We start from the raw sequence: 22,347 nt of genomic DNA on the forward strand, positions 1-22,347 counted from the left end.
TCCTCTCTCTCAAATCAATAAGAGCATATCCTTGGCTGAGGACAAAAACTAAAAATAAAATTACAGCCGTAGCTATTTTGCTCAGTCGTTAGAGCATGGGTTCTTGGATTGAAAGGTCCCAGGGTTCAATTCTGGCTAAGGACAGGTACCTCCGTCGCAGGCTCCATCCCAGGCACTAGTCCAGGGTGCATTCGAGAGGCAACCAATCGATGTTTCTCTCTCACGTGGATTCCCCCCCCCCCTCCACTCTCTCTTAAAAGGAAAGAAAAAATATCCTTGAGTGAAGATAAAAAAAAATTATTTTTCAGAACTAAAAGTGTGAAAAGAGAATGGTAAAAATTCTGTAAGAAAATATAGTTGAAAATCTTTCTAACCTTAGTTTTGGCAAAGACTTTAAAAAAAAAATCTCACTTGAGGATATTTTTCACATTGCTTTTTAGAGAGAATGGAAGGAAATGAGGGGCAGGGGGAACATAGACTGGTTGCCTCCCACCCTTGCCCCTGGGGACTGCAGCCAAAGTACATGCCCTTGGCTGGAACTGAACACAGGACCCTTCAGTCCAAGTAATGCTCTAATCCAGGGGTGGGGAACCTTTTTTCTGCCAAGGGCCATTTGCATATTTATAGTATCATTCGAGGGCCACACAAAATTATCAACTTAAAAATTAGCCTGCTATATTTGGCCAAACATTTAATTAACTCACCCCTAATATGATGGCTGGAACTGCTTCTTTCTCTTTGGTGAGATCTTGGCAGGGCCAGACCAAATGATTTCACGGGCCCTGCCTAACCACTGAGCCAACCCAGTTAGGGCAGATTTTTAATATTAGAACAAAAACATAATAAAAAATTTTTGATAAAACATATTCAGCAAAATATGTATTTCCACTTAAAACATCATATTAATAAAGTAAAAGAGAAATCACAAACTAGAAGGAAATAATGGCAGAACCTATGAATCAAATATAACTTGTTCCCAGAATATAGAAAAAACTTTACATCATCATCATAAGAGCCTAAATACAAAACTGGGAAATAATCATATAAAAATTATGAGTTACTAGAAAAATACAAATTAAGGATTAATAGAAACTATTATACATCCATTAACATGTCTAGAATCAAGGACTTATCAATTATCAGATGTAGACAATTATATGGAGTAAGTGTAACCACAAATACAAAATACTGTGGGTAGGAATGTAAAATTTAGTAACTGGATTACTGAACTTGAGAGATTCTCAGAAAGTTTTAACATTTATAACACAGCATCAACTCCACTCACAGATACATACTCCTAAATACAGAAATAAAAAAGTATCCACAAGAAGAATTTTATACAAATATTCATTAGCACTACTGATAATATTTACAATAACCAAAGCAAACAAACAAAAAGCACAAATTAAAGTTCTGTAATAATAAATAAATTAAAATTAAGGGGATAGATCCATTCCATACAATGGAATAATAAACACTGAAAAAAGAGTATGATTCAATTAATTTAAATCTTTTTAAGAGTAAACATTAAAAACCTAGAGCAAATTAGTGACTTCCTTGGACCTGAGTAGAAGTGAATATTGATGGCACCTGGTCACAAAAACATTTTGGGTTATGGATGTACAGCACTTGAACAACATGGGGGTTGGTGGTGTTGCCCTTGTGCAATAGAAAACCCGAGTACAACTTAAGTTGGCAACTGGCATACGTGGATTCTCCACTGCCACTTGACCACTGAGCAACTCTGGTTTAAATTGCTTGGGTCAAGTAACTGGGTTAGTTCACTGAACTTAACAGGTCAATTGAAAAAAATCTGTGATTAAGTACAATTCAAAACCTATTTTCTTCAAGGGTCAACTGTATACAAAACCAGGGTTGTATCAATAAACAAAACACATTTACAAAAACATTAAATTATGAACTTTAAATGGCTGATTTAATTGTATGTAAATTGTGTATCTCAATAAACTATTGGTGGGGGGAGGGGAATTGGGTGGTATCATTCATCCATTGAAATCTTCATCAAGTTTTCCCATTCACTCAAAGTAAAATCCATTATCTTTACAAGAATGTATAAAATAAAAAAGTAGTAACTGCCTACCTGTTACTCAGAAGTCATAAAATTATTTATTCCTAGCTCATACCACTTAGGCATGCTAGCTATCTTGAAAGTGACAACACAACTTAATAAAATTGTGAGACGAATTCAAAGCAGTGCTTAAAGGGAAATTTAGAGCAATCAATACATGTAACAAAACAAAACAAAACAAAACAAAACGGCTCTGAAATCAATCATCTAAGTTTCTGCTCTAGGAAACTAGGGGGAAAGCAATTTAATCAATAAAACAAAAATCAATGAAAGTGAAAACAATATCAGTAGAGAAAAATCAATGAAACCAAAGCTGGTTATTTGAAAAGATCAAATACAATCGATAAACCCAAGTTACCTGAGGGGAGGAATATACAAACACAGGACACAAATTGTTAATTAGAGATAGAAGATGGGACATCATTACAAATCACACGGTCATTAAAGGTTAACACAGAAGCCCAGCTGGCATGGCTCAGTGGTCGACCTGTGAACCAGGAGGTGATGGTTTAATTCCTGGTCAGGGGACATGCCCAGGTTGTGGGCTTGATCCCCAGTAGGGGTTGTGCAGGAGGCAGCCCAACAATGATTCTTTCATCACTGGTGTTTCTAACTCTCTCGCCTTCCCCTTCCTCTCTCTGAAATCAATGAAAAACAAATTAATACAGAAGTCCCCACCAGGTGGCTCGGTTGGTAGGAGCATCATCCAGTACACCAAAAGGATGCAGATTCAATTTCTGGTCAGGGCACATACCTAGGCTGTGAGCTGGATGCCCTGTTGGGGCCTACACAGGAAGCAACTGATAGATGTTTCTCTTCTCTCTCTCTCCCTTCCTCTTTCTCTAAATATCAGTAAACGTATCCTCAGGTAAGGATTAAAAACACACATATTAATAGAGGAATACTATGAACAACTCTATGCCAACAAATTTGATAACCTGCATGCAACTGACCAATTCCTCAAAAGACACAATCTACTGACAATAATTGAATGAGCCTATAAATATTAAGGCAACTGAATCAATAACAACAACCTTTCATAACAGAAAGTATCGCTATGTCCAGAGGAGTTCTCTGGTGAATTCCACCAAACATTTAAGGAAGAAATTATGCTAATGCTCTACAATCTCTTCCAGAAAACAGAAGAGGAGATAACATTTTATAACTATACTATGAGGCAAGGAAAATGATTCTTGTAATGCTCAAACCAAACTTACAAGACTACAGGAAAACTACAGACGAGTGTATCTCAACATAGATGCAAAACTCCTCAACAACATACAAGCAAAGCAAATCCAACTATGTATAAAAAGAAATATATACCATGGCCAAGTGTGACTTATCCTAGGTATGCAAGGCTAGCTCAACACTAGAGAACTAATCGTTTCATCCATCACGGTAGGAGGCTAAAAAAGCAGTATCATAAGATCATAACAGTAGATTCAGAAAAACCATGTGAAAAAATCAAACACCCACGCATGATAAAATTACTCTCAGTGAGCTAGAAATACAGAGGGACCTCCTACACTTGATAAAAATAGCTACAAAAAAACTACAGCTAACATATGTCAGAGTGATAAACTCAAAGCACTACTGAGGAAAAATGTTTTCTCACAGACTTTTTCAGCATCTTATTCAGTCTAGTTAGTGCAATAAAAAAGACATACAAATATAAATTAAAAAAAAAAAAAGCTTTCTTTGTTCGAAGGTGAATCATTGCCAGCATACAAAATAAAAACCTCTTGTACTTAATAAGCAATGTATCAAAGTTGTAAGACACAGGTACACTATATAAATGTCAATCACATTCCTACAGGAGTAATTGGATTTGAAAGTTGGATTTCAAATTAAAATCACAATATCATTTAGCACTCCCTCCAATATGAAATATTTAAGGATAAAGCCAACAAAATATGTGCAGAGCTATGGAAAAACCTTTTAATGGAAGAAATCAAAGAACTCAATAACTGGAGATATATTCCATGTTCACTGGGAGGAAGACTCAATATTAAGATATCAGTTCTTATAAACTCAATATACAGACTCAATTTATGCAAATAAAAAGCCCAGCATTATTTTTATGAATGTTGGCAAAGTGGTTCTCAAGTTTATATTGTTAAATAAGAAAGCCAAAAGCCACCAAAATTTTAAGGGAGAATAATAAAGTCAGATGACTGACAAAACTTGATTTGAAGATATAGAATAAAGCTTTATTAACCAAGGCAACATGATACTGGCAAAAATAATTCATAAATTCATTAATGGGAAAAAAATACAGAGCCTAGAAATAGACCCACGGTCTACTGATCTGTGATACAGGAGCAATGTAACAGAACGGAACAGAAGTAGTATTTCAACAAATGGTGTGCTAAAAACTGGGAATCCACATTTAAAAAAAAAGAAACTTCATAGAGATCTTACATCCTTCACAAAAATCAAGTTAAAGTGAATGCAGAGAACCTGAAGATGGCGGCACTGTGAGAAGCGGCAGAGTGCTCCCGCTCCCAGCCACGGACTCGATTTACTCTTTAAACCCTACACAACCAGCTTGAAAATACCAGAGAAACACACCTGAGTGGACGGAGTGCGAGTGGGGAGCACTAAAGACACATCACGGAGTCCGGTAAGAGGGGGGGGGCGTGGGAAGGGGGAGACCCCCTGAAGCCTGTGCTGGGCTCCGAGCCCAGAGCATCCAAAAGCGGGGACCCCCACACCCAGAGGGAAGAGGGGAAGGAGCGCCCCGCGCACAGGGCAGGGGATCCCAGGGGAGCGTTGAGTCTGGGAGGGGACACCTTCCTAGGAAACCAAGCCTCTAGTCGTGGCTGTGACCAGTGCGTCTGGCACTCGGGATGCCGACCATAGGGAAGGCTGTCCCAAGGGCTGTGGCACTCAAGTGGTAAGGGACCAGAGGACTGCGCTGAGCAACCACACAGGGGACCCTCTGCCTCCCTGAGGGGCATTGTGTTGAGCCCCAAAAGCACGAAATCTGCGAGGTGCGGGGGAGGGGAGGAGTCCTCCTCGCCCTGAGCTCCAGGTGCAGGGAGGCTGGGACCTGCGACCAGCCCTGAGGGGCGCCCTGGTGGCCCGTGAAGCTGCTCCAGTTTTGCTAAGACCAGCAGCGCAGGGAGCTGCCTGGAGCTGACTTTGGGTCCCCTCCCGCTAGGTGCCTTGGAGCGAGGGCGGCGGGACCTTGCAGAGCGGACTCTCTGCCTGTGTGTTGCTTTGTGCATTTGCAAGTTTGCTTGTTTGCAAGTTTGATGGTGGAACCAGTTCCCACCTTCCGGGCTGGCACTGCAGGGACAGACCAGGGTAGGCTGGGGTGGGGGTCTGCACAGGAGAGGGTCTGAGGGGCGGTCCTGGTACAACCAGCCAACCAGAGCTGGGTAGGGAGGGGCAGAGCACACGACCTCTCCAGCAGTCAGGAGCACCCCCTCCCAACACTGCTCACAGAAGCCCCAGACATCCCCCAGGGCACAGTCCTGAGGGGGAAGGGAGAGCAGCTCACAGGAGGATTTTACAAGAATAAGACTCTCAGGGATTGTTGTTTGGGAACTGGAGGAAACGCTGAAAACCCCTGCAGGGGGCTGGACAGGCAAAGGGCCCACCAGAAGGTGTTTTTAATCGGACCCACTGAGCCCAGGCTGCTGAAACGGCCCATACAGAAAAGGCAACAGGCTAAAATCAATCTGAAGCTGCAGCAGACTAGAGCCTGGGGAACTAGAATCAGAGGACAGGGTAGGGACTGAGGAGCTGGCGGTGAAGCAGAGACTAACTCCCGCAGAGTGAGCGCCTGACAGCGACAGCTCTAAGGGGAGTGATACCCTAAGCTACACTAGCCACCCTGCACCCTAAAGACTCTACAGAAGACTCTGGAGTAAGACCAGGCTACAAGACTACAAGATTGCAAAATAGCTGACAAGAGGAGGTGGTCCACTGACCATCTACCTAAGGGCACCAGAGCCAAACCTAGATGGCGCCTCACATTGGGGTGATACACAAACACCTCCCAGGAGAACTGAAATCAGCACACAAAACAGTGACCGTCAGACAACATAAGTTGCCCAGAAAAAAAACTTCACCTGATCGAATACCTTTTTTTCTTTTTTCTTTCTGCTGGTTTTTTTTCTTTTGTATGGTTTTGGCTTTTTTTGGTTTTGGGGACTTGTTTATTTTTTCTCTTTTTTCCTTAGGAAGAAAAGAAAGGGGAGAAAACTTGTTTTTTCTTTTTTTAACAATTTTATAATACTTTTTTTTTTAACTTTTTTTTTTTCTTTTCTCCTTTTTATAAAAGAATTTTGTTTTGCTTTGCTTGTTTTCCAGTTTTGTTTTGGATAGTTGCTTTGTTTTCTTGTATAATTGCTTCTAATATCAAGACACTCTTGATATTCCTGCTCAACGACTGGGACTTTATCATATCCAAGTTTACTGATTCCCTCTATAGTTTCCCCCAAATCTCTTACTGGACTCCCTCCCTGCCGAGGCTTTATCTCTCTCTCTCCTCTCAATCCATTGGCATAACGTTTTTCTTCCGTTTCTTTTTTCTTTTTCTACTTTTCTTTCATTCTTTCATTAGTCTCCCTTCTGTCTTCCTGTCTGATTGTTAGTTTCTCCTATTCTCTTTCTTGTATTTTTGTTTTCTCATTTTCAACTACTATCCTATTTCTATTCTCTCCCTTAATTCTTTGCTGGCCCTTCTTTCAGAATATTTTCTCTGCTTCTATTACCTCCCAGTAGCTTCTCTATTTTTTACATTTTAGCTTATTATTAGTTTCTAAATTTTCACCAGTATCAACAACTATATACATCTCTCTCTCTCTAAGCGTTACTTTTCTTTTTCTCTTTTTTTTGGTTTTGTTTCTTTTTGTTAAACACCTTTTTTTTTTATTCTCTGTATGTGTGTGTGTGGGGGTGGGTGTGTTGTGTTCTCCCTTCACTCTCCCAGTTCTATTTTCACGTGAGTTATTTTCATTGCTACTGTCAAGATATTTTGTAAAATACCTCGTTTCCTGGAATTTTAGTTGTGCATTGGCCTGCCTTGCCAGCACCCGTACAACAGCTTACGCGTCGAGGTTGGGGCTGTGACACAGTTAGCCAGCCTGAGAGAAGAGTCCTCCCAAGGACTGATCAACAACAATCTAGACCCAACCACAACAGGAGAACATAAAGAAACCACAAAAGGGACACCCACAAGAGGGTCATGACTAGAGCAAAGAGCTCAGAGGTATAAGGGAAACACACCTCTGGGCTCCACTGGACCCACAAGACAAAATCCCATCCCACAAGACTGGGGGTCAGCAAATATATCTAATATATAGATACAAACACTAAGACCTACCAAAATGGGGAGACAAAGGAACAACCCCCAAATTAGAGACAAGGAAACATCGCCAGAAAAAGACTTTGATGAGATGGATTTTAGCAAGCTATCAGAAAAAAAGTTCAGAGTATGGATGATGAAGATGTTCAAGGAACTTAAGAAGACTCTAGATGATAAGATCGAGGACCTTAGTGAAAATATGAAAAAGGAGATACATACCATAAACAAAACTCAGACAGAGATAAAGAATGCGGTATCTGATATCAAGAATGCATTGGAAGGAATTAAAAGAAGGCCCAATGAAGCAGAAGATAGAATAATTGACTTAGAAGACAAGGTAGAACAAATCACACAATCAGAGCAGCAAAAAGCAAAATCACTTAAGAAACATGAGGACAGTCTAAGGGAACTTTGGGATAACATTAAGTGAAACAACATTCGCATTATAGGAGTGCCAGAGGGGGAGGAAAGAGAACAAGGGATAGAGAACTTGGTGGAGGAAATAATTATAGAAAACTTCCCTAGGCTGGCGAAGGAGAAAGCCACACAAGTTAAGGAAGCACAGAGGGTTCTAAACAAGAGGGATCCAAAGAGACCCACTCCAAGACACATCATAATTAAAATGGCAAATGGCAAAGACAAAGAGAAAATATTAAGGGCTGCAAGAGAGAGACAAGCAGTGACCTACAAGGGAACCCCAATAAGGCTGACAGCTGATCTCTCAACAGAGACTCTTCAGGCCAGAAGGGAGTGGCATGAAGATCTCCAAGTAATGAAAAGCAAGAACATGCAACCAAGATTGCTTTATCCAGCAAGGCTATCATTTAAATTTGAAGGTGAAATAAAAAGCTTCCCAGACAAAAAATGGCTAAAGGAGTTCAGTTCCATGAAACCAGCATTGCAAGAAATGCTAAAAGGACTGCTTTAAGAAAAAGAAGGAATAGTGAGAGAAAGGTACATCAGCATGAAGGGGAAAAATGGCATTAAATAAGTTGATATCAATAGTAACCTTAAATGTAAACGGAATAAATGGTCCAATCAAAAGACATAGGGTAGCTGAATGGATAAGAAAACAGGACCCAAATATATGCTGTCTACAAGAGACCCACCTAAGAGCAAAAGACTCACACAGGCTAAAAGTGAAGGGATGAAGTAAAATATTCCATGCAAATAGAAAGGAAAGGGAAGCTGGAGTAGCAATTCTTATTTCAGACAAAACAAACCTCAAAATAAAGACCATAACGAGAGACAAAGATGGTCACTACATATTACTAAAGGGATCAATCTATCAGGAGGAAATAACCCTTATAAACATTTATGCACCCAATACAGGAACACCTAAATATATAAAAAATTTCTTGGGAAACTTTAAAGGGGAGATTGACAGCAACACAATCACAGTGGGAGACTTTAACACCCCACTGTCAGCATTGGACAGATCATCAGGACAAAAAATCAACAGGGAAATGCAGACCTTAAATGAATCACTAGACCTAACGGATTTAATTGACATTTACAGAACATTTCACCCCAAAGCAGCAGAATACACATTCTTCTCAAGTGCACATGGAACATTCTCAAAAATAGACCACATGTTAGGGCACAAGGCAAGTCTCTACAAATATAAGAAGATTAAAATCATATCAAGCATCTTCTCGGATCACAATGCCATGAAGCTAGAAATCAACCACTATAAAAAAACTCAAAAATATTCAAGCAAATGGAGGCTAAATAGCATGTTATTAAACAATGAATGGGTTACCAAGGAGATCAGGAAGAAATCAAACAGTTCATGGAAAACAACGAAAATGAACAGACAACAACCCAAAACCTATGGGACACAGCGAAAGCAGTCCTGAGAGGAAAATTCATAGCATTACAGGCCCATCTCAAGAAACAAGAAAAAGATCTAATGAACCATCTAACACAACAACTAAAAGAACTAGAACGAGAACAGCAAGAAAAGCCCCAAAGGAAGCAGAAGGAAGGAAATAATAAAAGTCAGAGCAGAAATTAATGACATAGAGACTAAAGAAACAATACAAAAAAATCAATGAAACCAAAAGCTGGTTCTTTGAAAAGGTAAATAAGATTGATGCACCTTTAGCCAGACTCACTAAGAAACAAAAAGAGAGGACTCAAATAAATAAAATCAGAAATGAAAGAGGTGATATAACACCTGACCCAACAGAAATACAAAGCATTGTAAGAAAATATTATGAGCAACTATATGCCAACAAATTGGACAACATGGGGGAAATGGATAAATTCCTAGAAGCATACAACCTTCCAAAGCTGAATCAAGAAGAGGCAGAAAACCTGAATAGGCCAATAACAACTAATGAAATCGAAGCAGTAATCAAAAAACTCCCAGCAAACAAAAGTCCTGGACCAGATGGATTTACAGGCGAGTTCTACCAAACATTCAAAGAAGAATTAACACCTATTCTATTCAAACTATTCCAGAAAATTCAAGAGGAGGGAAAACTCCCAAACTCTTTTTATGAGGCCAGCATCATCTTAATCCCAAAACCAGATAAAGATACTACAAAGAAAGAAAATTACAGGCCAATATCCCTGATGAACATAGATACTAAAATCCTCACTAAGATACTAGCAAACCGGATCCAGCAATACATTAAAAAGATCATACATCATGACCAAGTGGGATTTATTCCAGGGATGCAAGGCTGGTACAACATCAGAAAATCAATAAATGTGATACACCACATAAACAAAATGAAGCACAAAAATCATATGATCATATCAATAGACGCAGAAAAAGCATTCGACAAAATCCAGCACCCATTCCTGATAAAAACTCTCAGCAAAGTGGGAATAGAGGGATCATACCTCAACATAATAAAGGCCATATACGACAGACCAACAGCCAACATCATACTCAATGGGCAAAAACTAAAACCATTTCCATTAAAAACTGGAACAAGTCAGGGATGTCCACTTTCACCACTCTTATTCAACATAGTACTGGAAGTCCTCACCATAGCCATCAGACAGGAAGAAAACATAAAAGGTATTCAAACTGGAAAGGAGGAAGTAAAACTGTCATTATTTGCAGATGACATGATACTGTACATAGAAAACCCTAGAGACTCCGTCAAAGTTCTACTAGATTTGAGAAATGAATTTGGCAAGGTAGCTGGATACAAAACATCCGGAAATCAGTAGCATTCTTATACACCAACAATGAACTTTCAGAGAGAGAAACTAAAAAAGCAATACCATTTACCATTGCAACTAAAAAAATACGATATCTAGGAATAAACTTATCCAAGGATGTAAAAAACCTGTACTCAGAAAACTACGTGACACTGAAAAAAGAAATAGAGGAAGGTTTAAACAAGTGGAAGAAGATACCATGCTCATGGATTGGAAGAATTAATATCATTAAAATGTCTATACTACCCAAAGCAATTTATAAATTTAATGCAATGCCTATGAAAATACCAACAGCATATTTTACAGACCTAGAACAAGCATTTTGAAAACTTATATAGAACCAAAAAAGACCCCGAATAGCTGCAGCCATCTTGAGAAAAAAGATCAGAGTGGGAGGGATCACATTACCAGACTTCAAGCTGTATTACAAAGCCACTATAATCAAAACGGCCTGGTATTGGTACAACAACAGGCATATAGATCAATGGAACAGAACAGAGACCCCAGAAATAGACCCACGCCATTATGGTCAGTTAATATTTGACAAAGGAGGCAAGAGTATCCAATGGAGTAAGGACAGTCTCTTCAATAAGTGGTGCTGGGAAAATTGGACAGATACATGCAAAAGAATGAAACTAGACCACCAACTTTCTCCATACACAAAAATAAACTCAAAATGGATAAAAGACTTAAATGTAAGTCAAGAAACCATAAAAATCCTGGAAGAAAATATAGGCAGTAAAGTCACAGACATCCCACGTAGTGGACTTTTCACTGATACAACTCCTAGGGCAAGAGAAACAAAGGAAAAAATAAACATATGGGACTACATCAAACTAAAAAGTTTCTGCACAGCAAAAGAAAACAGCCTCAAAATACAAAGGAACCCCACGGTCTGGGAAAACATATTTGCCAAGGATGAATCTGATAATTTCCAAAGTGTACAAAGAACTCATAGCACTCAGCAAGAGAAAGACAAAAACTCAATAAAGAAATGGGCAAAGGACTTAAATAGACAGTTCTCCAAAGAGGACATACGGATGGCCAAGAGACACAGGAGAAAATGTTCAAGGTCGATAATCATCAGAGATGCAAATTAAAACCACAATGAGGTATCACTTCACACCTGTCAGAATGGCAGCCATCAACAAGTCAACAAACGACATGTGCTGGCGAGGGTGTGGAGAGAGGGGAACCCGAGTACACTGCTGGTGGGAATGCAGACTTGTGCAGCCACTATGGAAAACAGTATGGAGGTTCCTCAAAAAATTAGAAATGGAGCTGCCGTTTGACCCAGTGATTCCTCTCCTAGGAATGTATCCTAAGTATCCCGAAACATTCATCAGAAAGGATATATGCACCCCAATGTTCATAGCAGTACAGTTTACAATAGCTAAGATCTGGAAACAGCCCAAGTGCCCATCAGTAGATGAGTGGATTAAAAAGCTGTGGGACATTTACACCATGGAATACTACTCAGCTGTAAAGAAGAAGAATCTCGTACCCTCTGGGACAGTTTGGATGGTCCTGGAGAATATTATGCTAAGTGAAATAAGCCAGGCAGCGAAAGACAAATATCACATGATCTTGCTTATACATGGAATCTAAAGAACTTAATAAACTGACGAGCAGAATAGATTCAATGACATGAAAGCATAGTTGAGACTGACGAAATGTCAGAAGGAAGGGGGAGACGGGGTGGAGGGGGAGAGAGTAACCAAAGAATTTATATGCATATATGCACAACCCAAGGACACTGACAGTGGCGGGGAGAGTGACTGGGGAGGGGGAAGGAACGGAGGGGGAAGGGTCATTGGGGAGAAAAAGGGACATCTGTAATACTTTAAACAAAAATAAAAATTATAAAAAAAAAAAAAGAAAACAGGGTTATCCTCTGTATTGGCTATTAGGTAATCTAATGCATGTGAGGGTATCCACATTTTTGAGAGAAAGAAAATGTAAAAAAAAGAAAAAAAAAGTGAATGGAAAAGTATGAAAATGTCATAAGGTAACATGGGAAAATCTAGATACACTGGGCATGGCAATTACATTTTAGGTGTAAATTGTAAGGAATGATGATGAAAAAAAAAAATAGTTAACTGAACTTCACTGAAATTAAAAACCGCTCAGTGAAACAGAGAGAATAAGACAGCAGAAACTGGGAGATAATATTTACAACAGCCATGTATGATTAGAAACTCATGCAAAATATACAAAAACTCTTAAAACCCAACAATAGGAAAATGAACTGCCTGATTAAAAAATGGACCAAAGGTCTTAACAGATACCTGGCCAAGAAATATATACAGAAGGCAAATCAACATAGGAAAAGATGCTCCAAAAATCATTAGAGAATTGTAAACAACACATAATTAAAACAGTAAGAGAATTAAAACAAGATACCACTATAACCCTATTTTTAGGCTCTGTATTTTGTTCTATTAATGAATCTGTTGATTACTTTTGCCAATACCCTACTGCCTTGGTTAACACAGCTTTATAATTACTAAAGTCCAAAACACTTAGGCCATAAACTGCCCTATATTTGTTTGCTGAAATTTAATTCTCAATCAGATGCTACCTGAAGGTGAAGTCTCTGGGAGGTATTATGTCATGAAGAGAGAGCCCTCAAGAAATAAATCAGTGTTATTATATTGAGACCCCAGAGGCCTCCGTTGCTCCTTCTGTCTCATAAGGACACAGTGACAAAAACAGAAAAACAGTCAACTACAAATATGTAGGAGTGCCCCTCACTAGACGTTAAATCTGCCAATGCTTTGATCTTGGAATTCCTAGACTCTATAACTGTGAGAAAATAAATTTCTCTTATTTATAAATCACCCAGTTTATAGTACTTTGTTTATACCTGCCTGAAATTACTAAGACAACTGTCAACATGAAATACTGGGACAAGCTAGAGCAAAAAGAAGCTTCAGTTGCTATGTGTGGTAATGCAAAATGGTACAGCTGCTTTAGAAGATACAATCCTGAAACTACTGTTACCTTATAAGGCAGCAATCACCCTCCTAAGCTTTTATTCAAATACGTTGAAAACTTACGTCTTCACAAATCTGCAATGAATTTTTATAGCTTTATTTGTAACTGCAAAATATACAAATAACTTAGAAATCCTTTAACTAAGTGAATGTATAAACTGAAGAAAATCCAAACATGGACTATTATTATTCAGTGATTAAAAACAAAAACAGCTATGATGTCAAGGAGAGACATGGAGGAAGCAAAATGAACATTACTAAGTGAAGGAAGTTATTCTAAAAAGGATACACACTATATAATTTCAACTATATGACATTCTGAGAATGGCAACATTATAGAGAATAAAAAGATTTATGACTGTGAAAGGTTCAGGGTAAGCAATACAGAATATATAGATGAAGCACAAGGTATGTTTAGGACAGTGAGTTCTATTTTGTATTATACTGTAAAGATGGGTGCATGTCATTACAGGCTTGTCAAAACCCAGATATGTCTCACAAAAATAGTAAATTATAAAGTGAATTATGGGATTTAGTTACTGATAATATAGTATTTAATGTACCAAGGCAGGAATGTTAAAATAGGGAACAATGACCTCAACCTCTACCTCCTCCCTTTTGTGTCTTGCTGGAACCTCACAGATATGACCTTCCCTGACCACCTATTCCCCACTTTGCCTTCCCCAACCTCATGTAATTAAAACAAACAAAACCAGTGTCAACCAGACTGACCTAAGAGGGAACAACAGGGCAGTATCTTTATAATAAATTAATGTTACTATTTTGGGACCACCACTGCTCTGCAATGGATAACAGTCCTGTGAAGATGGGCTGCATAGGCAGTCATCGCACCAGCATCAGAAGCTGAGGACCACCCTATCTTCTAATTTAAAAAAAAAAATCCTCACCCCAGGCTATTTTTTCCATTACTTTTCAGAGAGTGGGAGGAACGGAAAGACACACACACAAACACACACACACACACACTCTCTCTCTCTCTCTCTCTCTCTCAATGTGAGCCTCTTGCATGTGCCAGGGCTGGGTATCGAGCCTGAAATCAAGGTACATGCCCTTCACCAGAATCAAACTCAAGACCCAAGGGTCAACACTTTAACCACTGAACCAAACCAGCCAGGGCCTCTTTTTAATAAAAACCTATCAACCAGACCTCACGGAGGTCTTGTTCTCCAAAGTCACCCACCCTCACTTCTCAAGAGCATACTATCAGTTTAATAAATTTACTGTGCTTTGTTAAATCTCTGTCACACTCTCAAACTCTCTTTCTTGGGCTATGACAAGAACCTGAATCCCAGCATAGGACTGAGGACTCACTTGGCCTCCCTGGTGCCCCCGGCATCAGTATCACACTATTATAAGGTTCAAAATGGGGGGTAGATGACATGGACATAACACCATGCATGACAGAAATTTTGGAAACTTTTTGTGACATCTGCTAAATTTTCTGTGAAGCTTAAGTGCTCTAAAATGTAGTCTAGTAATTAATAAATCTTTAAAAAGAGGTTGTTAAAAAAATTCCTGTCTCTAAATCAAAACATTTAATGGCTTCAAATTGCCCTCAGGATAAACCAAGCCCATTAGCTTGACATTTTACCTGGCCTTTCCTGTTTCTAATTCTCAGTTTTCTGAGACTTTAACATCTTTGTTTTTCCTAAGCCACCTTCCCATCATAGTGCAGATTATACTTTAATGTAACTTATTTTAAGTGAAAATTTACTGGTCTTTTTAATCCTTTAAAATAAATGCTTAACACCTGGCACAGTACTGATCTTATGCAGGCAGTGTTTACAGAAATTAACTGCAAATATAAAAAACATGGGCCCTTAGCCAGGTGACTCAGTTGGTTGTAGCATCGTCCCATACATGAAAAAGGTTGAGGATTGAATTCCTGGTCAGGAAATATATTTAGGTTGTGGGTTTCACCCCTGGTCAAGGTGCATAAGGGAGGCAACCAAGCAGTGTTTCTGTTTCTCACCCACCTTCCTCCCTTTTTAAAATAAATAAACATATCCTCAGGTGGAGATTAAAAAACACACACACAAATACATGGTCATCATGCCTTAATTAATTAGCAATAAAATTTGGGGGAATTGTAAGGCTGTTGGTATTTTTCTCTTCTTTTCCTTTATTCCATACTATCTAACATAATTATATTAGGTAAGTAAATCTAACGTGCACAGACTAAATTTAAAATGTAGTACTAATACTGTAAAACTTAAAATTTTCATAAATTGTGAATTACCTAAAATATTTTTAAAGATAATAATATTCCTTACTTCTTAAAGTGTACAAAAGCCAAAGAAAAATTACTATGTAAGAACAAGCAAAGCAGCTAATCTTTCTTTTACCTGAGTGGCGTTATATAGCTGTTTTCTCCATGGCTCTTCTGTGCTGCTGCTCAGGTTTGTGCAGTTGTGAGGTAGAGTGAGTGTGTTTTGCTGTAGGTAAGGAATATTTCCATTACTTCCACTTCCTGTTACATAATTACTGCCTAACAAAATAGTGTCTGCACTCGATAGTGTTTCTGATGTGCCACAAAGAGCACAGCATGCAGAAAAAGGTCCGCTGGACAAAGGTTTTTCAAAACAAGGAGAGTGAACTTCAAGCTGAGATACTATGGTTGCTGGACAGAGACAGAATTTGTACGCACTTAAGAGTCAGCTAATTAGCCCAAAATGAATTCCAGTAGTTTGTGCTGTTTTTTCATCTTCAAAAACAAAGAAGAAAATCTGCTTGTGTGACTCTGAAAATGTGTTATCAAATACATCCCTAATTTAGTGTAACATTTATCTCTCTGGTTAAAAAATATACACTTTGAAAATGACACACTATGTTCATATGGGTAAAGCAGAAATCTTTTTAATTCTATAGTTAAAGAAACCTCCTTTATTAGTGGTATAAGGACAAAAAAAGCAGCTGAAAATTATAAATGTTAGTTAATATACAGACCTTACTTTCCATCATTAAAGGGAATCTAAAATTTCCATTCTATTACATTTATGCCAAATCTTTGATATCACAAACAATCCTTAAAACAGCCCTACCTCAGTATGGGTAATTGTTAATTATAAAATAATAAAAATAAGCCTATAGAACACAATTGAAATATTACACAAGTAAAGAGCAAAATAGCAAGTGTTTTGTTCTAAGTAAATTTATGGACATTTGGAAAAAAAATCTGCCCATTTGTATTTAAATTCAGATACATAAATTCTATTGAATATATGTAAAAAGTTGAGCATTAATATACTCTAAATAACATTTTAGTCCAGGAAAACATTTAACATAACAAATATTGGAATAAAAGAGGTATACATACTTGTTGCATTAAAACAAAATGACTTTCCAACTGTTCCAGCATCAGTCTCTGTGCTGAATTTAAAGTATCTTTATTTGCATGTAGCTGTTCCAAGTGCTACAAAAATGAGAAAGAATACAAAGTTAAGTCTAAGAAGTAAGATCAGGCAACCTGTCACTGAAAAGACTACAAACTCAGAACCTCTGTGTGGTCAAATACAGTGATTTCTAACCAAAACTAATTAATTCAAAGATGAAGTCCTGTCAGGATAATAAGAAAGGTAAAAACCATAAATTCATCTGAAAAAGGTTACTTATGTGTATTAAGTTAAATATATTTTGTGGAAAATCTTAACAAAATTAAAATCTTAACATAGAAAACTAGTTAACCTTACAATGTATTGTAAAAGAACAGTTTAAAAGCAGCATTGTTTGTAGAATCATTGGATATCTACTGAAAGTCCAACACTAGGAATCTGGTTAAATAACCATTAGTCTCCATGGAGTAAAAAAGTAATACTATGTAGCTCTAAAACAACAAGGGAGTATACAGACATAAAAAAAGTCTGGAAGATATACACATCTTTCAAAGTCATGAATATACATAGCATTCTACCTATATTTACTATACAACGAAGAAGAAATCTGTAACACCAAGCATCTTTTCTTGGACATGTATAATATTATCTTTAAAACTAAAAACACAAAAGAAGCTATTTACATTGATTACTGGTAGGAAAGGGAATTTAAGTGGCTAAAGGCAGGATCTGGAAGGAGCCTTTAAGTGGTATACTCTCAGCTTCTATTAATTCTTACATTCTTACATTTCAAACACGAGTGGATTAATTCTTTAAAACAGTAAAAAACAAAAATGAATTATAAACTGCTTTTTTTTAGCTCTGAAAAATGTGGGCTCATTATGCTTATGCTCCACTTAACTGAATTGCTAAATTAGTACATACTACTTTAAAATAGAGGAAAAACTGATAGAATATTTCATACCTATAATTTCTGTAATGTCAGATACCACGCATTAACCTGCTGCTGTACTGAAGTGTGTGGAACAGTTTGACGACTATTCGAGTTTAGAATTTAATTAGAAAAAAAAAAATTGAAAAATATATGGTTTAATTGATATGCTATGATTGATGAGTAGTGAGATATCATGTGACTAATTGGAGCATTTTTACATAGAATTTGTCAATTAGAAACCTATGAACTTTAACACACATTCATTTTTTAACTCCACCTTAAAAAATCTCTTCTAAATTGTGGCTGAAAGAACATGGTGACCATTATCTCTAAAATTTAATTTATTACAATGTCAGCAGAAAGTAGTGGAAAAGTGTACTGATTTTGTAAAAGCAGAAAAATGAATAAAATGATTTGATGAACATGAAGCTATATCTCTTGTATGTAAATGCAATTTCAGGGCAGAACATACTGCCAAGTAGTAACATAATAATAACTGAAGAACTTTTCAGTCCTTGTATACAAGTTTAAAATATAAGACAAATAAAATTTCAGAATATTTAAGAACTACATTTAAAAAAAATGTATTGATTTTAGAGAGATGAAGGAAGGGAGAGAGTGGGAGAGGGAGAAAAACATTGATTTGTTGTTCCAGTTATTTAAGTATTCATTGGTTAATTGCTGTATGTGCCCTGAATGGAGATCAAACTACGAATCCTGACGTACTGGGATGATGCTCTAACCAAATGAGTTACTCAGCCAGGGCAAAAGCTTCATTTTTTTTTTTTTTTAAATATGTCTTTATTGATTTCAGAGGGAGGAAGGGAGAGGGGGAGAGAGATACAAACATCAATGATGAGAGAGTCATCATTTATTGGCTGCCTCCTGCATGCCCCTCTACTGGGGATGGAGCCTGCAACCTGGGTATGTGCCCTGACCAGGAATTGAACCATGATCTCCTGGATTCTAAGTCAGTACTCAACTGCTGGGCCCTGCCAACTGGGCAAGAGCTTCATTTTTGATTGGGACTTTACATTTCTCTAAAGTTTACATATACCTTTATTGGACTAGATGTTCTTTTCCTCTTGGCAGGACTGGACAGGTCATCTACCTGGGTAGAAGGAATCATGTGTACTGGCAAGGACTGCTGTAAAATTGGTGTTTGATTGAGGCCTAACACAGGTTCAGATTTTGGATGATGAGCTTTAGAAGCCTAAGGATCACAGAAGACAAAAATATGGTTCTATGTATTCATAATTCATTCCTTCTAATAATAAAACTTTATAAGTTGCTTATTTTCCAAAACTATGTGAACATCATGTATTACGATTACTGAAAATCAAAGTCAAATGAATGATCAGTGGAGAAATGTGTACCTTCTTTGGAAAAATTTGTTTTTTCAATTAAATAAATTAGTATGATAGTCCCTTAAGAAATCCCTTCCAAAAGCATGAGAAATTTTAAGGTTTTAAATTGTATCCCAAGTTTCTTCCTATATCATAGGAAGTCATTATTTTTATCTAAAATCCCTTTCCAATAAACTCTGAAAGAGTTTTATTTTTTTTAAATGCCAATCCTGCTCTTAATAATGTAAATTTGATAACCACAGACTGGAAAGAACCCTTAAAGCTGGGCACCTACAGAACATAACCCAACTTCTCACCTGCTGTGCTGTGTTCATGGCACCCTGCCTGGAAGTAAGCTCTGCAGGTATTGGTAGGCTCCACGCCTCCTCAATACTAGGAAGTAATTTAGTTTTATTCTGTAGACTACCTTGTGGAAGGTTACACAACTGAGCCTAGGAAAAATTATGTAAAAAGCAAATTTAACACAGGCCTACTAAAGTTAGTCCACTAAATCTTCCTGAATGTTACAGGTATTTATTTTTTAAAGACAACAGATTTTAATTGTGGGGTTTTAGATATATGCTAAGTATAAAGAGGGTGACTAGAATATACTCGTGAGAATCAGAACAAAGCTAAGTTCTGCTTTTTAGAATTTTCATGGATACTGTCTCATGAAATTTTAAGGAAAACTGAAAAAAATGTGTCCTTTTCTCTAAAATGCTATAACAAACATGTAGATATAACACAGAAAAATCATGCAAATTAATATGCATTAAAAAGGATATGTGCAAGAGAACATTTTAAATACTAATATCTTAAATAAAATTAAAAGTAAAATAATATCACAAAATAGTAAAAATTATGAAAACTAGTTGATATCAGGACAAAAATTAACTTTCCAGCCACCCTCTTTCTGCCAGTTATCACACTGAAATGTGTCGTGTAAAATATATGCTACTTAAAATTTTTACCTGTAAAAATTTAATTCTTCCTGCAAGTATAGAGGTATTAGTACAACTTTTGCTTCTAGTTGCATTTAAGTAGCATTTAATGGCATCCTGAGGTTGATTGCACGATTCATAGAGAGTGCCTAGGTCCATCCAGGCTGCTGCATGCCCATGGTCCAACTGTACAGCACAAATATATGCCTGCAAAGCATCCATGGGTTGATTTTGCTGCTGATAGAGGACACTGGACAGAGAAACAAAGAACAGGTTGTCTAAAACTGACCAGGTATAACAATACACAATATACTTTATTTATATTCAGTGTACATAATTCAGTGTATATTCAGTAATACACAATATACTTTATGTATTTCAGTGAACTTATGTACCAAATAAGATGCTGTTAATCTTATATACACAAGCCTTACCCTATTGAACACCATGTATCTGCACTTGCTTCTGACTTATCAATAGATTGCCTGTAAGATATAAACGCATCCTGAACTTTCCCAATACTTGAATAGCACCTGTAAAAGGGAAAGGGGAGATATATATATATGAGAGAGAGATATACATATACATATACATATACATACACATATATAAAGTATTCCATTAATAATTAAAGCAACAATATTTATTGCCAAAATGACATATATAGAAAAGAAAAACTAGTAAGTAACATATATATTACACATTGTAATATGCTGTTAAATGAACTTTTATCAGTGCTGACATGTTATATTAATAAACTTTATTGAAACCATCATAGCCCAAATGTGTTAAATGCAATAATATTCATGGTCAAACACACAAAACTTTATGTAATTTGTACTAAGGTTTCCTACATAAGAATATAGAGCTAAAAATCAAAGAAACTAAATTTGATTTCAGCAGACATGAATTTTCATCTCTGAACTTCCAACCCTTAACACAAACCTTTCTTTGGGGAAAAAAAAAAAAAAAGTTTTTATTAATTTCAGAGACAGGAAGGAAGAGGGAGAGATACAAAAATCAATGAGAAAGTCATTGATTTGCTGCTTCCTGTATGCCCCCTACTGAGGATGGAGCCCAAAACCAGGCATGTGCCCTTTTGGGGAATCCAACTGTGATCTCCCAGTTCACAGATCCATGCTCAATCACTGAGCCACACCAGCTGGACTGAACAAACATTTCTTAATTCATGAAAAGTAGAAAACTGAGATAGTTAATACTGACTAAATTAATATAAAACATATTTTAAACATCTAATTTAATAGGTGTTAAAAATTTATAAAACTTTAATCCTAGCATTTGTTTTTTAAAAAATATATCTGTATTGATTTCAGAGAGAGGAAGGGAGTGGGAGAGGTAGAAATATGGATGAGAGAGTCACTGATTGGTTGCCTCCTGCATGTCCCTTGATGGAGATCGAACTGGAAATCTGGGCATGTGCACTGACTGGGAACTGAACCTTGATCTCCTGGATCATAGAGTGACACTCAACTGCTGAGCCATGATGGTCAGACTTTAATCCTAGTTTTAAAAACCATTTGTAAAGGTAGTAAGAGAAAAGCCAGTATTATGGTGGCTTTATCAAGCAATCAAAGAACCAAACAAAAATATAAAAATTATGTATGTATACAAATAAAATGAGTAAAAGAATAATTGTTCTATGTGTCAGCTACAGCGGCACCTTGGTTTTTGAATGTCTCCGTTGATGAACATTTTGAAAGGTTTACGAACACCATAAACCTAGAGGGAACTGCTTCGGTTTTTGAACATGCCTCAGAAGTTGAACTTGTCACATGGCTTCTGCTGAGTGTAAGATCCTAAAGCCTAGCTGTTGGCTGTTGATCCCTTGGTTTTCCAGAATGTATTACATTAGAAAATTGAGGTACCACTCTATTAGGGAAGAAGATGGAATCTACCATAAAAATATCCCTAAGTAGTTATCTTTGTTTTTAACATTTTTTTTAAGATGTAGGAATAATGTGTGTATGTGTTTCCACCAAACAATTTGTATAATACAATTTTACTTTTTATGGCACTGAATGACAGAATATAGCAAAAAAGAAAAGTTTTAGTATCTTTAATTGTACAGCCACTCTAAGTTGGGCACTGCAATTAATTATTGAAATTTTGATAATTCATGTGACAGAAATAGTTAAGATAAAGCAGAAAACAGGATACAAGGCATTTCACA

The 22,347-nt window shown here is 37.1% G+C and overlaps 1 protein-coding gene across 4 annotated transcripts in view; it reads right to left on the reverse strand.

Annotated features, from left to right (window-relative positions):
* LOC308552009 (lysine-specific demethylase 6A-like) overlaps positions 1-22,347 on the reverse strand; it is a 252,461-nt gene that overhangs the window by 65,408 nt on the left and 164,706 nt on the right. For 2 of the 4 annotated variants that reach the window (XM_081126954.1, XM_081126955.1), the window contains 5 exons: positions 20,591-20,689; positions 20,187-20,406; positions 18,927-19,082; positions 16,920-17,015; positions 15,949-16,038 (listed from right to left, as the gene is read on the reverse strand). In XM_081126954.1, coding sequence (XP_080983080.1) covers positions 15,949-16,038; positions 16,920-17,015; positions 18,927-19,082; positions 20,187-20,406; positions 20,591-20,689 — 661 coding nt within the window. Of the gene's footprint in view, positions 1-15,948; positions 16,039-16,919; positions 17,016-18,926; positions 19,083-19,532; positions 19,668-20,186; positions 20,407-20,590; positions 20,690-22,347 lie in introns of all 4 variants that reach the window. The other 2 variants (XM_081126953.1, XM_081126956.1) reach the window with 2 other exon arrangements.

The sequence above is a fragment of the Miniopterus schreibersii genome (assembly GCF_964146895.1).
Source record: "Miniopterus schreibersii genome assembly, chromosome: Y".
NCBI lineage: Eukaryota > Metazoa > Chordata > Mammalia > Chiroptera > Miniopteridae > Miniopterus > Miniopterus schreibersii.